At 35.9% G+C, this 17,483-nt stretch overlaps 1 protein-coding gene across 1 annotated transcript in view; it reads left to right on the top strand.

Annotated features, from left to right (window-relative positions):
* Positions 1-17,483, top strand: part of Grid2 (glutamate receptor, ionotropic, delta 2) — a 1,119,457-nt gene that overhangs the window by 38,290 nt on the left and 1,063,684 nt on the right. The window contains exons 3-4 of the mRNA XM_005374673.1: positions 13,588-13,652; positions 14,679-14,834. Of these exons, the coding sequence (XP_005374730.1) occupies positions 13,588-13,652; positions 14,679-14,834 (221 nt within the window). The remainder of the gene's footprint in view (positions 1-13,587; positions 13,653-14,678; positions 14,835-17,483) is intronic.

The raw sequence follows: 17,483 nt of genomic DNA on the forward strand, positions 1-17,483 counted from the left end.
TTTTTAACACACCTAAGTGTGTCTTCTACTCTATCTAGTTTCATTGAAACTGATTTTTTTTTATAATAATTGACAATTTCCATGTTACCAAACACAGGGCACAGACTCTTCTCTGTCATGCTATTGAGGCAGGAGACTAAGGCAGAGCAACGTAGCTGGCCAGCTGGGCATGGCCTGTCAATCACAGAGACCCGTTGGTCACTGGGATTCAGAACACACGCATAGAGCAACTTGCAACGCACAGACACCAATCAAGAAATGCTGCCTTGAGTTCTAGCACAAGATCAAGCTGGTTTTTATAGGACGGCCTAGAACTGAGTTCAGAATGAGAGCGCAAACACAGTGCCATTACACTCATGGCCTCTGTCAGTCTTTCCTGCACGGCCTGCACTGAGCAGTATGTACTTCTTTCCCTACTCTGAGTGACCCACACTCACTCTGCAGACCACTTCTTTTTCCTTCTGTTCCCATTAATACATTTAATAAATTAATACCTGTAGTTTTTTTGTTTGTCTTGTCCAATTCTTTGAGCAAGACAACAGGAGCCTGGAAAGTACCCCTGGGAACCCCAGCACCTATTAACAGTATGACTCATTTTTAGGAAGCATTTCATGTAAGGACTTATTCTTATTTTATTAAAACAACTTCTGCCTGGCAAGCGCAAGGTCGTGAGTTCGGTTCCCGGTACTGGAGAAAAACCAAAAAAAAACAAAAAAAAAAAACTTCATTTTTATATTTTGAAATGCTATTTACCTACTTACCTGCTTGATGCTGTTCTTCTGGTATCATGTGTTCTATCATTGGTTGCTTTTCTTTTTATTGATGTTGAATGTGTCTGGGATGCATTCTAGTACCTCTTCTTCCATTTGTACTATGTGCTTATGTGATAATATGTAGTTTCAGAACTAATTCTCAGGGTTACGTCCGTAACTCCCATATATATGTCTGCAAATTAGATATTTTCCTCTTAAGCTTCCAAACCCACACATTTAATTACCTACTTCTTTACAAGCATTTTAGACAAATGTCTGACAAAAATATCCAAAAGCAATCTCTGGATTTACTTCCTGTTGCTGTTGCTTATCAATACATTAGTAAAATAGAACCTGTGTCTACTCAGTGATCAGGAAATTTGTGTGCTATTAAGGAGAAGACATGATGGAATGGTCCTTAGGTTTCTGGAAAGACTGTGAGAGGGTGGGATAATGGCTTTCAAGCCATGTAGAATAACCATAGGCGATGTTGGGAGATGATTAATGACTGCAAGATTAGGAGACATAAAGAATATTAGGATTAAGAAAGCAAACAGCATAATGCATCAGTCATTAAGATGTATACGGTAAGAATTGTATTAGACAAGGTGATGGCAGAACTGAATCAGGCTGTGAGTTATTAAAAGAACTTAGTTGACTGTTTTAGGCTAGATTTGGAGACAACGTGGAGATGATTAGCCAGTAGGATTCCCAAATGGCAAGGGTTTGAGAAGAGAGAAGAAATTATTATTTTCTAATGCAAATGTAATGGTTTCTAATTGTTTTCAGGAGCTAAGCAATGTTAATGCCCCTTTTCTGATTGTAGCAGTGCCTGGTGTGTGGGAAAACAAATTTACAGTTTAAGGCCTCCAAGGAGAACAAGATCTGAAGAAAGCTATGATTTATTCCAGGGCAGGAGCCTTCTCTGTATAAAAGAGTTGAAAACATTAGTGGAATATGAGTAGCTTGGTGCATGGAATGGTGAACAAGAGACATTCTGTAAAGACATTAGTTAGGGAGAAAAAAAGGAAAGTAGAGAAAATGGAGAGATAGTAATTGGTTGATGAGACACATTTTTGGCAGTAACCAGAGATAATATAAGTAAAGGTCATGAGAGGAACCTCTGTGCTGAAAGTTTCCCTGAGAATCTCGCAGAGCATCTAACATTGTCTTTCCAAACTACAGGTAGTTTCTTGGGATGGATTCCTGAAACACCTGAGATTCAGTTTCTTAACTTTATTTAAAATGATATAAAGAGATACAACTCATAGGTTTCACTGCGTGAAATTTTAAAAGAATTAATTAATAAAGCAAAAGATATAAGAGAATTTTTTTTAAATGTAAGGCACCATGTCCTTCAGAGGTATATGGATATTTGAATTTTTGCAGTGATGATTTGTATATATTCCATATATTGTGTATATGTTCCATATATATTTTGTCACCTCTAGATCTAGAAGTGCTTTTAAATTACTTCACTATTGAATCATAAATGAATTTTTAAAATATTGTAAATTTTATAGCAACTCATCATAACAAATACCCATCTAGACAATAACAAACCACTATTTGAAGACCTATAAATATTGTGTCAATTCATTTAATATCAATAACTAAAGGAAACAAAATTTATTTTATTTTTTAGTTTGATAAATATTTATTTTGAGTTGTAATCTTATTGCCTATGTGTAATAGTCGAATCTGTAGGAACTGGCTTATTGTTTTCTTCAAACATTTTCAACTGAAAGAATTCATAGATGACCAAATTATTTGAACTTCTAAAATGTTGAAATATTTGCCATGATACTGTGGTAACTCTCTTTATAAAAGGGACTATAAAGAAAATTCTTACTGTACATATTTTACATATTTCTTCAACAGATTTATAAAAGGTCACAGTACTTTCTCTATCAGGTTTTGTAATATGGCCCACAACCCACAGAAGTTTTTTTAATAATAGTATGTGTTTGCAGTGCATAGTGATTAAATTCCTCATGGGGATTGCTATAAAGTGTACATAATATGTTTCAGTAAGTTATTAGCTCTTTGAAAATATTGATACTTTTCTATTTCTTCAAGAGGATGAATAGCATATCATTTTGTCAAGATATTTAAGAAAATGAATTAAGAATGCGTTTCGAAATCTCGGTCTCTGGCATTCCCAAAGCTCATTATTCTGTTTGAGGCATAGAGTCAACTTTTAATGTAGAATCACATAGGATTAAAATTACAGATTTAAAAAAAATTCAGCATGTTATTAATTTAAAGTCTATCTCATATACTTTGTAGGTATATGATGAGTTAATTCATCTAACTTTGAAAAAAATTCCTCCTATGTAAAGAGAATGAAGAGAAGTACTGTTCAGGAATTAAGAAGTTTAAACATACCATCACTCTTTTTGAAAGAACAAAACACAATGACACAGGCCAGGGATATAGCTCAATGGCCCAAGCACCTGCCTTCCAAGCGCAAGGTTCTGAGTTCAATTCCTGGTACCCACCTGCAGTTGATTGACAAGTGATTGTGAACTTATAACCCCAAGCTGAACCGAGTAAGCGTGATGCTAGTTGTGGAAGGCCCACATGAGGATTGTTGCCAGTAGCAAGAGGAAGAACTGGAGAAGAAGGGTGGCTGTGGGGAACAGAGAAAGGCTGTTGAGAGCCGGTGGAAGCTGTAAGGAGCTGTTGGTTGTTTTGGAGGAGCTTGTCATGCTGGCTTTCCTGAAGAAAAGCCAGCATGTCTGTTTTCATCCTTCTTGGAGCTCAGGACCTTGTTGGCACTGAGAACAGCTTCACTTCACTTTGGGGGGCCTCTGGTCCTCACTTTAAGCATCACTTCCTGGCTCTGGAGGAAAAGCAGGTGCACAGCTCAGTCTCCTGTAGAAGCTTACTGCATTGGCTTTCTTGATGGGAACTCAGCTGTCTTCACCACTGGAGGAGTCGGGGACCTCACTGTTGCTGAGGATGGCAGTGGTACCTTTTGGGGAGCTCTGGTTCTTACTTTGTGCTTCGCTTCCTGGCTCCAGTGCAGATACCTCAGCCTGCTAGCACAGGTCCTTCACCCCTCTGACAGACTTCTTAGATTCCACCACTGACTTTTGGGCCTTCTCACAGCATATCTGTGAAATGGGCCTGCATGAAATAGTGTTATGGTCTGTAGGTCTCCAGTTGGATTGGTGGGAGGCATTGTTATGGGCTCCAGGTCTTCACCTGGACTTATGAAGGACATTTCCATGGGATTCAGGCCCTTGGCTAGATTCCTTGGTCTTAGTGTGAGGACAGATTTCCTGCACTCTCTTGTATATCATTCTTTGGATGAGTATTATAAATAATCCTATAAAATATGTGTCCTGTATTATGTTATGGTTTTCCCTTGCATAATAAACCCCAAACCAACACAGCCCCCAAAACACACACACACACACACACACACACACACACACACAATGACAGGCATGCATATGTTTGGCCATTTTTGTAAAATTGTCTACTAAATCTTTTCTAAAAATATTCCGGAGTTTGTTTTCCTGAAGTATTTGTCATACATGCAAAACCTGTAAGTATAATGCAGATAAATAAATATCAAATAAATTAGGTCCATGTTACAGTCATCTGAAAGTACTAAGTATACAAAATTTCCATCTTCTTAAAGAAACTCAAAACTTCTTTACACTTGATCTTAGCCAAAAGGCCAAGAAGTGATCATAACTTATGTACAGGTGTAGTCAACAATTACAAAAGTACCCTTTTGTCACTGTTAATGAATTATTTGAAGGGAGTACTAGTAAGCTGCTTGCTCACACAATTCTTTATTCAGTATATGGAGCAGGTAGAAAAAAATAGGACATGCTTGGAGAAAATTCAGTAGCTAGATAGGAAACCTTTCATCCTAACTATTAAATGTGCTCATGAAATAAGAAAATTACAAGTAGATGCAAAGTTAATAAAATCATAAAGATTGAGATTTATATCAGAAAAGTACATATTTCCTACCTGAACTATTCCACACTGCATTCATCTCCTTTAGAAATGAAACCATATTTTACAGATCTTTTAAAGTGCTTATTTTCAAGTAACTCATTGAATTAAGTTCATTCAGGTAGGTAAAATGATTTTTCAGCTAAGAGTAAATTTTAGTCTTAAACATAAAATTAGAGAGGTAAAAGAAAGTCTGAGTTACATTATTTGTGTGCACAGTTCTACTCCTCAGAGAGCATTCCTACCACTTTTTATACAGATATTTTTTGACATATGATTTTACTTTGAGTGATATATACCAGTTCTCACACTTTCTTATGGAAGTTTAAGGTGGTATTAAAAAGATATAGTGAATAGTTACAGGAGGAAAAATGTTAAATCTGTTCTATTTCCAAAAATATCTGCAACTCTGCTGGATGAACATGCATGCTTTAATAAGTAGCTACCTTATTACTTGTTTTAATGCATCATATCAGTTTGAGAAGACTTTGAGTTGCCTTGCAGGTTTTAAAGTATTTCTCAGACCTAGTATTTTTTTATTTTCATTGCAGTTAAATTTGTATTAATGAGATTGGGCTTAAATTATAGATATGACTTAGGGAAAGGAATACAGGAGACAAATGTAGATTTCTTCACAGATTCAGTAGGAAAATTAAGAGAAAATAAAGGCATAGAGTTGAACCTTACTATGTTATAAAAGAAAAATCTAAATTACTGAACGTTCAACATAGGTACTCAAAAATAATGAATGAGTCTTATAAGAAGAACTGATTATTGAAATGTTTACTCAGAAACTAATATAAAATGCATAAGTACTTTGGAGAGGACCTCTGTTCCCACCTGAAGTGACATCTTTAAAGATGAGCCTCCTGTTATGCTCCATGTGGAGACCCCACTGGTGTTTGTTAAGTAGTCTTTTCTCCACACACTTTCAGAAATGTACAGCAGGGTCAGACAGAGTTAGCTGTTCAAATGTGCCTAGGTTTGCTGAGTGATTATGCAGGATTCCAGATATAAGGTGAATTCAAACGATACTGAAGAAGGCGGCTGTGTCAGAGGTCTGAAAATTCCCTTGTGAATGTGAATTAGTTCATACTGGGAAGCATTTTCTCCTTGAAACCTAAATCCCCTCCCTTGAAATCTCTGAAGACAGTTATTGAATTTCTCTTCTTCCACCATGGTTCACTCTTCTTATTTTAAAACACTTTATTTTCATTTAATATGGAGAAATGATCATTCAAATGTACCTGGTATGCTTAAAAATGTCTGCTCCTGACATGAGCTAAATATAAATTGCAATATACTTCCCAGTGTTGATATATAGGTGTTTTTAGATATCAATGTGGCATTCTCTCCCCCCAGGGAGATCTTTCTGCACTATGTCTGAACTAATTCCCTTGATGATCTTGCTAAAGGTGTTATCTCTTTGGACTTATCATCTATTGGTAAAGCAGAAATTCTGCTTGTCTAAAAATCAGATAATTATGGTGAGTGAAGTGGGAATCAGTATTATAGTGTTGTTTAAACTCTTCGAACAAAGAGCGAAGTTAGCAGTAGACCAGTTCATTTCTCTCCCTGGTCACAATTTTAATATTTCAAGACCTAAATAACTTATTAAAAGCCTTTGTTATAAAAAGTTGATGAGAATATGGCTTAATATTAAATTTGAAATTGTCACTCTGTTAGTTCACTAGTCACTAACGTGGAAAAATATAAATTCCTTAAAAGTTGGTTAATCAGAAATTTTTACCTCAATTCTAAATTTAAGAATGTATTTTAGTGTATAAATTATGGAACCTGACCACTTTTTAAAAAGTAACTGCAAAAATTCTCATTTAATTTGATATTTAAACATTTGTATTTGTTTAGTTCTTCTTATATATTAGGTAATTAGTGCAACACAAATTTAAACATGTTTGAAAGTAAAAGTAAGTATGTTGGCTAAGTTACAGAGTTCTTTTAAAATATAGTATAATTTAAATAATTTCATTTCCTGTTTTATCTACCAAAAATAAAACAAAAAATTATACAAACTTGGATGAATTTGGTCTAGTTAATAAAATTTTGTCAAGCAAAAAGTGAGATTAAAACTTATTTTATAATTTTACTGTAACAGTGCAATGCCTATGAAAATAAAATCTGATTATAATTTGGTAAATTGGAAATTGGTTATTATTAATATAGCTTGATAATAAACTTGGAGTTTGTAGAAAGTTTACTTAGTATTTAAAAACTATGAATACTATAGTTGTTCTTAGCTTAGGCTTTGGGAATGTTATTGTATCTCAACTTCGGTTCCGCCAAAGGGTTATCACCAAGACTAAATGACATAAGTTCTGTGCACCAGATATTACATTGCTTGCAACTAATAGACTTTGATCAATATAGTTGTTTTTATTTCATTTATCATAAACTGGAGAGAAACATAATGGAACATACTGTTTTGTTTTGTTTTGGAGACACAGTCTCTTTGTATAGAACAGGATGGGCCTGAACTGGCTCATTTAACTCAGGCTGGCCTGGAACTTACAACGATCCTTCTGCCTCAGTATCCTGAGTGCTGGGATTACAACAGTGCCCCACCATGCCTGGCTGGAACTAACTTTTTAATTCAGAGTATTTCCTAATTGTCATGGGTTGTCTCTGAATTAAAAGTACCTCTCTACTACTTATATCTAGCACTTCTTTCCCTATAATTAGTTGTTTTGGTTTATATCTGTAGGCAGAGTACTCATTTTGGGCTAGGTAAAGTGAACTGACAAAAATATGCTTCTTGATGAAAAAAAAGAAAATTCTATTCATGCCTACAAGAGGATGAGAATGGGAGATGTTAGGCAAATTCCTATTGAGTTTTAAGAGACTGCTGAAAACATTTAGAATACAGAAATAAGTTTTAGAGGATAGCTCAGCATAATTAATTCTAGCTGGGGAGAAAACTGCATACCTATGTATATATGCAGAACTTAATACAGATCTATATTTATTGCCTATAAACATGTGAATTATACATACTGACTTCACCTCTGTTGTAATGTGATCACACTGAAATACAAGCTCCTAGATGTTTACAATCCTAAATGTAGTATGAAATGGTAACCTTATTTTGTCATGATACAGCTGATTTTCCTACTGTCCAGCAGTATTAAACATTTTCAAATTTTCTTTGCTTTGAACTGAAGGTAATAATAACAATGTGAGGGGGGAGAAAATAATGAGGGATTTGAGTTTATCAATGTGATTATTTCCCCTCCTTTTCAAATGTAATGTATGTACTGACAGTAGTGAAAATGCCATATGTAGATGAAAAATTCTATAAATCCCTCAATTGAGATATCTGCACATGGTTCAATCAGTGTGTAGACACAGTAAATATTTATCATTAATTAAAAACCTACTGATGAATAGTGACATCTAAGTCACTAACAGTAAGGACATATGATGATTTAATAGTTCTAAAAGCTTAGCAGAATTGTAAATCTTAATGTCACCAATAAATTGCCTTAAGGCAAAGACTTGCATTTTTTCTTTTTTTAACCTCCTCCATTAAAATTGTTGCATTTCTAAGGGATGAAGAAAACTTTATGCAAGAATAAGTCAGCAATTTCAACTTCAACAAAGCTTATAATTAATGAATTTGATGTACTAATCATCAGTGTCCTTATTAAATATATATACATATACATTCACACATACATGGCATGGTTTATATCATCTCTACAAATAAAATGATTCAAATGAATAAGAAGTATATAGTATAGAAGAAGTCTCTCTAAAGTTGAATTCAGAAAACCTGATCCACTGAGGCCCTTGTAACTTTTGGCTGTGTAATTAGAGACATATTACTTAAAATCTTATCACTACAATTTCTGAAAAGAAGAAAGGTTTTGTACACCACTTCCAAAAGGCTTCTAAGCAGTGAGCTTGTGAAAACCACATGATTGCTTGTCTTCATTTTTTGTCAAGACATCATAGTGCTCTTGTGGTCTGATTTGACATGTGATTGTTCTTTAAGGAACAAAGTGGCTGGGCATTGCAGGATTTCTGTGCATTGAGGAAAGCTTGATGATGGGTAGGTGCGTGCATGTGTGGAAGCAGAAAGGTATGGAAAGAAAGAAAAAACAAAGGATTAACAGAGGGCAGAATGTCAAACATGCGCTTTGAAGAACATTGAATGCACCATGCAGCAACCATGTTACCTTTAACTTAGAGGTTGTTTTCTATTGATACTAACTTCCATAAAGAATTTACATGGTTAGGGAGAATTACATGAATACAGAGTTGAATATCTTGATTGAGAAAAGTTAGCTTTAGAAAAAAAAAAAAAGTTTTATTTTTAACTAAGAAATCTGTCCAAACCTCTTTGGGAAATTGTTTCCTATGTGTCTTTCTACATAATGTGGTTTTAAAAATAAGCTGATTTTATAAGGGTAATGTAAGTGTGTTGAAACTTGCTTGCTTTCAATTTTTAGAGAGATTTATTTAAAACATTTGGTACATTACCTCTATATAAGTAGATAGGTGGATATAGGTAAATGTTTCAATAATTACACTATTTATGTAGAAAAACATCTTGAAAATTCTCAGTATTTTTAAGGGAAACTCTGAGCAACACAAAAACCTTTTTTGCCTCTGTCTTTCCAGCTAACATTCTTTCCTCCACTTGCCTATTATAAAACAAAAGATATTTAAATATTCAAACTAAAAATAAAGTGCATGATTAATACCTTGCCAAATAACTTGGTCCTTCTAGATAGTGCCTCTGTGAAAACACATGCAGATACAAGTGTATTTCTAAGTTTGATTATAACTTACATTTTATTCTTATATGTGGATGTGAATAGTCTACTGTATCAGATTATGTCTGTTAACATAAGCAAAGATTAATCAATTAACGATTCTTGAGTGTCTAAAATAGTGAAGTTCTCTGACAGACACTCTAAAGATGAAAATAATTTTTGTGGCCCAGAAAATGATATTCTGCTACCAAGATAAGACTGGCATCTGCAGTGGTGCCCACTGCATCAGTAACTGCTTTTATGTGGACAAGTTTAGAATGTTTTGAGTAGTTACAGGGTTCGGTTAAGTGATTTCATAAATCTTTTATTTAGCAGGAATATTTGCAAATTGCAATGAAATGAAATGATTGTGTGATCTAAAGTTATATCAGATTTTAAATCCAAAAATTTCCAGGAGAGAGAGACAGAGAGATGCACACACACACACACACACACACACACACACACACACAGAGGCAGAGAGAGAGAGAGAGAGAGAGAGAGAGAGAGAGAGAGAGAGAGAGATTATATCCCTTGGGGTCATGGAAGAAATTTGGTTTGGATTTAAAGTAAAAAATAATTGAGCAAGTAAATGTATGGATTACGGGAATCTTTAAATATTTTTGTAGAACATACTTCTATTTCAAAAATAACAAAGTACCCTCATTTATGAATAGGCTATGAATTTTATACTTTGACTTGCACAATAATTTATCAATTCCCATAATCATAATAAGATTAATATTTTTACATGTGACACTTTACTGCATTTTAAAATGAAGCTAGCAATGTAGTTTAATGACTGTTATAAACTATAAATATTTTCACAAGTATTTTGTAGACCTGTGCCTAAGTTTAGTATTTGTTATTTGTTTATTTACCTGTTAGTTTCATGGAGATTATTTTCTGCAGAATTATATATAATACAGAGTCATGCATCAATGCCCTTTCTAAGATAAGCAAACATGATGTCTTGAACTTAAAAACCTGTATAGATACCCATTGCTATGTCACCATTGTTGTTATAAAAATTAGATAGACCTTTCCTTTTGCCATGAAGGGAACCTGAAATATAAATAAACTGCACAGTAAAAGATAAGTAATAGGAGGTAGGGAGAAGGATCTTTCTCCACGAGTAAGGGGATCAAGAGATGGAGGGCAAGGAAAAAGAGAGGAGAGGAAGGGACTGAAACAGGAATTATGAAGTGTTGCGTACATTTACCTACTCCTTGAAGAATGTAAATAGTATCATGCATTGCAAACTTGTACTAATAAAGCTTAATAAAAACAAAAGAATCAGACTATCACCCTCTACTGATGGAGATGACTAACTAGAAGATGATAGAATAGGACTATTTAGGGAATAGTACCACCTTATTGCTTGATCATTCTTTCCAGTTTGACCAGTATATATTGTGTGTGTGTGTTATGGTTTGAATCTGTGTGTCCCCCCAAAGCCTCAAGTGGGCATGGGGCAAACTTTTAGAGTTTGAATATGGGAGTGAGAGCTGCACCTGCCCTGGAGTGGATAGTTTGCATATGTAAGGGAGAGGAAGAAGCTGCTTGGGGGCATTCCTCCCCCATTCGGCCCTGGTGTGTGGTTGTTCCTTAGCTGTGTTCTGCCATCCTGAGCTGCGCTCTTTGCCATGTGCCACTGTGCCTTATAATCTGCCAAGTACGGACTGAAACTTCCACAAACTTTAAATGAAATAAACCTTTCCCTCCTTAATTTTGGGCGTCAGGTATTTTGTCCCAGCAGCGAGAAAAAAAGTAACCAAGACAGAATTTGGTACCAGAGGAGTGGGGTCATTGCTGTGACTATACCTGACCATGTGGTTCAAGAGCCTTGGGAAATGGCTTATGGGAAGTGTTTGGAAAGGTTTGGAGTTGTCGCCTGAAAGAGAAGCACTAGAACGCCTTCAGCTGGTCTCTTTGGGAGATTCTGCTCAGAGCTCAGAAGACCAGAAAGCTGACAGAAATCTTGCCAGTAAAGACTGGGTTTGGGAGGTTTCTGGGAAGAAGGACTGCATTGGCTGTTGGACTCCAGATGATGTGTGTTGTGGCTTGGCAGAAAGTTTGCATTTTGCTCATGTCCAGAGACTTTGCCTAGGACTGAGATTAAGGGCGGTAGCGGATTGATTAATCTGGCAAAGGAAATATCAAGACAGTCAAACGCTGGGGCAGGGGCATGGCTATTGTTGGGGGTTTTTAGCCAGATTTATATTAAAAATCAAAAACAAAGAGCCCAGCAGGATGATTTAAAATGTTGTGAGTTTGGCCAGAAAGGAAGCTCCAGTAATGCTGTGGACTGCAAAGATAAGGCTGAGGAGATCTCTATTGCTGAGAAGGAACAAGAAAATAAAAAAGATGGCCTGAGGGCATCACAAGAAACAGCAAGTCTCCACCCTTTGCAGCCTCAAAACTACAAAGGTGAAAGACCTTGCTTTGAGAAAAAAGCTGCTGAGCGCCATGTTCCAGAATGGTGGCAGCGGCCGCATCAGTTTCCAGAATGGCGGCAGCATAGAAAATCTGCTCCTCAGAATTGGATTCAGAGTGCCCAGTGATCCAGGCACTCAACCCCGTGGCCAAGAGAAAGGAAAGCTTGGCTACTGCTCCAGGTGGCAGCAGACATTGGCATCATCCACATGGCCCTGGCTTTAAGTGCATGGAGAATGCAGGAGTTCTGAGGTTAAAGAGGCTTCCACCCAGATTTCAGAAAGCCTGGGCAGCCTGGCAGTGTGCCCTGAGAGGGCAGTGTGTGAGGCTGTGAGTATGAAGCAAAAGGTGCCCTGGAGACCTCAGAAGTTTAGAAAAGCCAGGACTGTGGATCATCTAAGGAAAACTGCCTTACATCTCGGAGGAGACTTGGGACTTGGACTAGTCAGCAATGCTGAAACTGTCAGGACTTTGGCAACTCTTGCAGATGGACTAAATGCTGTTTGTATGAAGGGATGGACATGAGTCTTTGGGGGGCCAGGGGTGGAATGTTATGGTTTGAATCTGTGTGTCCCCCCAAAGCCTCAAGCGGGCATGGGGCAAATTTTTAGAGTTTGAATATGGGAGTGAGAGCTGCACCCACCCGGGAGTGGATAGTTTGCATATGTAAGGGAGAGGAAGAAGCTGCTTGGGGGCATTCCTCCCCGATTCCGCCCTGGTGTGTGCTTGTTGCTTAGCTGTGTTCTGCCGTCCTGAGCTGCAGCTCTTTGCCATGTGCCACTGTGCCTTATAATCTGCCAAGTACGGACTGAAGCTTCCACAAACTTTAAGTGAAATAAACCTTTCCCTCCTTAATTTTGGGCGTCAGGTATTTTGTCCCAGCAGCGAGAAAAAAAGTAACCAAGACAGTGTGTCTGTCTATGTGTGAGTGAGGAGGGGGAGAGAAGATCAAGGTTGTGCAATAACATTGATTGTAAAAGTATGCCTGGGAGGGGATGAGTTATGTGTCATCCTGTGAGCTACACTGCTAGGAATGTTGCATTTGAAACCCAACATTGTCATACAAGCAAAATCTAGGATATTTATTATTGAATTATTTTGCTAATGTGTGTTATTAGCAAGGTGGAGTAGGTGTTTTTACTGCGACTATTGCAAATATATGGAACTTAGGAACTTGTTTTTGTGAGGTTATGTTTATTAGTACTTTGTGGTACCGGTGTTCAAACCCAGGAGTGCTCTTTCTCTGAGCTATATCCGCAGAACTTTTTATGTTTTTTATATTCAGACCCGAGCTTACTAAATCACTCAGGTGGAACTGGAAGTTGCAATCTCCCTGTGTCTTCATGTAAAACTCAGCAGAGTTTTTTAGAATGCTTGCTTCACAAAAAATGCTACATGCTCTTTTTTGGTCCTAAGTCAGATTTAAGATGACATTTTGTAGCTGAAAAAGAAGTAAATAACTAACTGGGATTTGAAATGTTGACTGAGATCTCCTGCTGATTGGTGATGCTTTTGCAGCAAGATCAACAGTTTCCTCAGTGTAGTTCTTTGCTGTCTGCAGAAAGATGAGCTGTTGCTTTTGTACATTTCTTTTCAGTATGTCTTAATGCAGCATTGAATTGACTAATTTGCTATCATTTCTGCAGGTTTCTGCCGTTTATTAAGCCACATTTAATAGTTAAGGCAATGTTAAGTGTTCTGTCAGGAAATGGTAAAATGATTCCATTAAAAACATATTGTCAATACTCAGCAGAAGTCAACAACATCATCTGCTAGAAAACAAAGTTGGTTACAGATGTCTTCTAAAAGACTCATTTAGAATCTCTGACAGGCTAAAACATCTCTGTATAAAACACACATCAGTTCTTAGATTATCTGGTTCACAATGAATTGGTTACTTCAGCTCTACCTATGGGAACTATGTATCATATGCTAAAAAATTGTGTATATCTGAATCTCACAGTATCAGATTTCAATGTAATGATTAATCTATGTCTATGTAAGTGTTACCACATACTAAAAGCAGTCTTCATGAACATGACTTCAATCAGCAAGCAAAATTTAATACTTATCTAAATATTTTTACATACTATGAATTCCGAAAGTATAGCTCTATTTCAGCAATGATAGTTAAAGTAAAATTAATGTCTTGGTGTTTTCATATTTATATATATGTGGAAATGATTATTATGGTAAAACATACTGAAATTTTACTTGCTATACTTATGTATGTATGTGTATATTAAACACCTAAAATCTCTACCATTTTCAGTGTACAGTACACTGTAGAGTAGAAACAGGAAGGGAATTAAAAGAAGAGAAAGTAAGATGATGAGAGAAGTGTGATTCCTATATGCTGTGTGGACTGGACCACTAATTTTTCCAGATGTTAACTCCTGTTATTCAGAAAAGAATTCCTCAATCTGAGAATTCTTCAGTATTCCATGATATAAGACATTCACTGCAGTAGCCAAGCCTTTTTGTAACTTTGACATTGTCTTTGCTGTACTTGCCTGCAATAACATTTTGGTGTACTGTTCATCAGTTGTGTTCAGAAGTGACTGTATTCTTACTTAGCTAGCACACTGCTCCAGAAGAATATGCTTCAGTAATACATAAAGTGCATACTTTAAGTGGAAGTATACATTTTTCAAATATATGTCTCTTCGGCATATTTCCAGAGGGCATGACAGAATATTTATGGTGTTGTTTAATGGCAACACTCACTTCTTTCTAGGAGCAATTTTCGACGAATCTGCCAAGAAAGATGATGAGGTGTTCCGCACAGCAGTTGGAGACCTCAACCAGAACGAGGAAATCTTGCAGACTGAGAAAATCACGTTTTCAGTGACATTTGTCGATGGCAACAACCCTTTCCAAGCCGTTCAAGAAGGTAAGGCCCGTCTGTGGTCCACTGTTTTGTTTGTTTTAGTTGTTGCTGGTTCTTTGATTCAAATGGCAATGAAATAAGACTCTTGAAAAGCCATTTAGTATGGAGATATTATTTGTATCTTTGCTGTTAATTGGGTGGTGCTTTCCATGGAGGATGCTGTTTTGCAGATGTATTCCACATTTGAGAGGGCAGAATGTGGAAAGTTACTGGTTCAGTTGGAACGCACTATTAAAATGGGTGTAAATGTTTACCATGAAAACCTTTGCAACAGCTTTGTGACTTCAATGGAAATGAAATATTTCTTTAAAATGTACCCTGGTATGAGAAGTTTTATGTGGGGGTTCTCTGGGAAAACTGCCACCTTGAGTGCTGTTACAACTTGCAGCGACATTTCAGGTGTTCTCATGACAAATGTATTGCTGCAAGGAAAATCTTTAGACACTGCATACAAATCAAAGATTCTCTACTGGGATCCTAATATACTGACCTAAGCTATAAATTTTTGCTTTCTGCAAATTTCCAAATATTAGAGTGGTGTCCTCATTCTCTCTTACTCTACAGTGTATTAAATTTTTTGTTGGTGGAAAGTAATGCAAATACAAATAACTTTATACTGGAATGATCATTCTCATGAATGAGGGCTTTGAAAAAAAATATTTCACTCAAATTCTGTGTTTTATGCTAATAATCTAATAAATTTAATTGCTGCTTCATTTGGAAAGTACTCATTCACAGAACTACATTTTGCTGAATGCTGTGGTCTGAATATTTATGTTCATCCCAAATTTTGTGCTGAAATCTCAGTCCCCTTGTGGTGATGTTATAAAGAGGACCTTTAGAAGGTGGTCTCATCCTGAAGACTCTGCCCTCATGAGAGTGATTATTGCCTTCATAAAAGAGTCCAGCGGGAGCGTTTTCTGAGATTGAAGGACGCAGTGAGCGGGTGCAGTCTGTGCAGCAGAAAGGACACCCTCACTAGGCAGTGACTCTCCTGGACTCCTGATCTTGGACTTCCAGCCTTGCAACTGTGAGCAGTACATTTTTGTTGTTTATCCATCACCCTGAACACCCTGTAGACAGTATGTTGTTACAGCATCACAGAGAGTCTAAGATGTTTATCTCTTGTAGATGTGCTTGTGATCATACATTCCAGTGACAGATACCTAATCTAAAAGTAATATAGTCAGATGAGGCATTTACTCCATTAACATTTGAAATAGGACTTCGCAGAACAAAGAGCAGATAACACATTCGGTATAGTAAATTTAAGTGGGAACATTTATTTTTAAAGAAAAAGAGGTAAGAAAAGTAAACCTAAGGATCTGAAAAAATGCATCCTTTTTGTGTATAGTTATATCTACTTGATATAATAGATAAACTTACTGTAATGTGTTTGTAACTAATAGCACTGGCTGCAGTTAACATTTATTTAGGTTTATTTCTTTCACTCAGAGAATGGATATATTGAATGGTAGTTGAAGGAAATTTTCTTTGCATTAATGCAGTGAAGTGAAGTATCATTTTTATAAAATTAACAGAATTGCTGTATGAAGAAGCTATTTTTACAAAGAAAGTGGTGATGTAGTTTATCATACTATGATGGAATTTTAAGTTTTAATAAGTATCAATGCAAAAATAAAAATGAAATAAACATTATTAACATTCCAACATTAGGACTACTTTTAAAATTTGGATGTTGGCATAATGAAAATGTTGATCAATTTTCTATGGAAACACTTAAAATCTGTCTATATTTATATTAGAAATTGATAAAGGGATCTGAAGAACAATAAAATTAAATGTTAAAATGATGCCCACTAAATTTGAAAAATATATTTGGTGAGAATCACACATTATTCATTTCAATTAAATTTTTATAAGTCTGTCTTAATCTCTGGTTTTCATGACTAGAATGATAAAGAGATGAGGACCTGTTTATTTTAATGATGATCTGAGTAACTACATGTCCATTTTAGCATATCTTTTAACTTCTAAGACAAGCTCATATACCAATGTTTTAAAAATTTACCTTGACTGAAAAATTAGAGGCAGGTAAGCAGATGAGGACAAGAGAAAACTAGAAGGGAATTATAAACTCACGATAAATATGTCTTCCACATTTTTATTAGAGAGAATTAGAAGTACAGAGAATTGTTGGTAAATACTAGAATACTTTTTCTAACTTGCTTCTTTCTGTAACCTTTGAACTGCCAACTAAATTCTTTAGAAACATAGAAGTCTCTAAAAAGAACTACAGAGACTTGAAAGATGTCCTGGCACTGAAAGTAGATGGAGACAGGAAATGAATTTCCCAGATAGAGGCCAAGAGAGAAGAGCCTGACAATTTCCTGGGGGTTTGTAACCCTAGCACGATGTTCTGCACTAGTTATTTTCATGGTCTGCTCTGGGTAATGAAGCTGAAATAAGTTCTAGGAACCTTTGGAGATAGTGTGGTTCTCCATTTAATATCAAGAAAGGATTTGGTTAATTTTAGATGTGAAAATAATCATTTCAAGAACTTTTTATAGCATATTGGATTAAAAGAAGGGTATGTTCAATTTAAAAGAGCACAAGAATACAATCCAAAATCATTATTTTTTACATATTGTGAATAACTTAAGGGAAAAGCTTAATTGTGTCATCAAGTGG

This window comes from Chinchilla lanigera, unplaced genomic scaffold, assembly GCF_000276665.1.
Source record: "Chinchilla lanigera isolate Chin_1 unplaced genomic scaffold, ChiLan1.0 scaffold00004, whole genome shotgun sequence".
NCBI classification, from domain to species: Eukaryota; Metazoa; Chordata; class Mammalia; order Rodentia; family Chinchillidae; genus Chinchilla; species Chinchilla lanigera.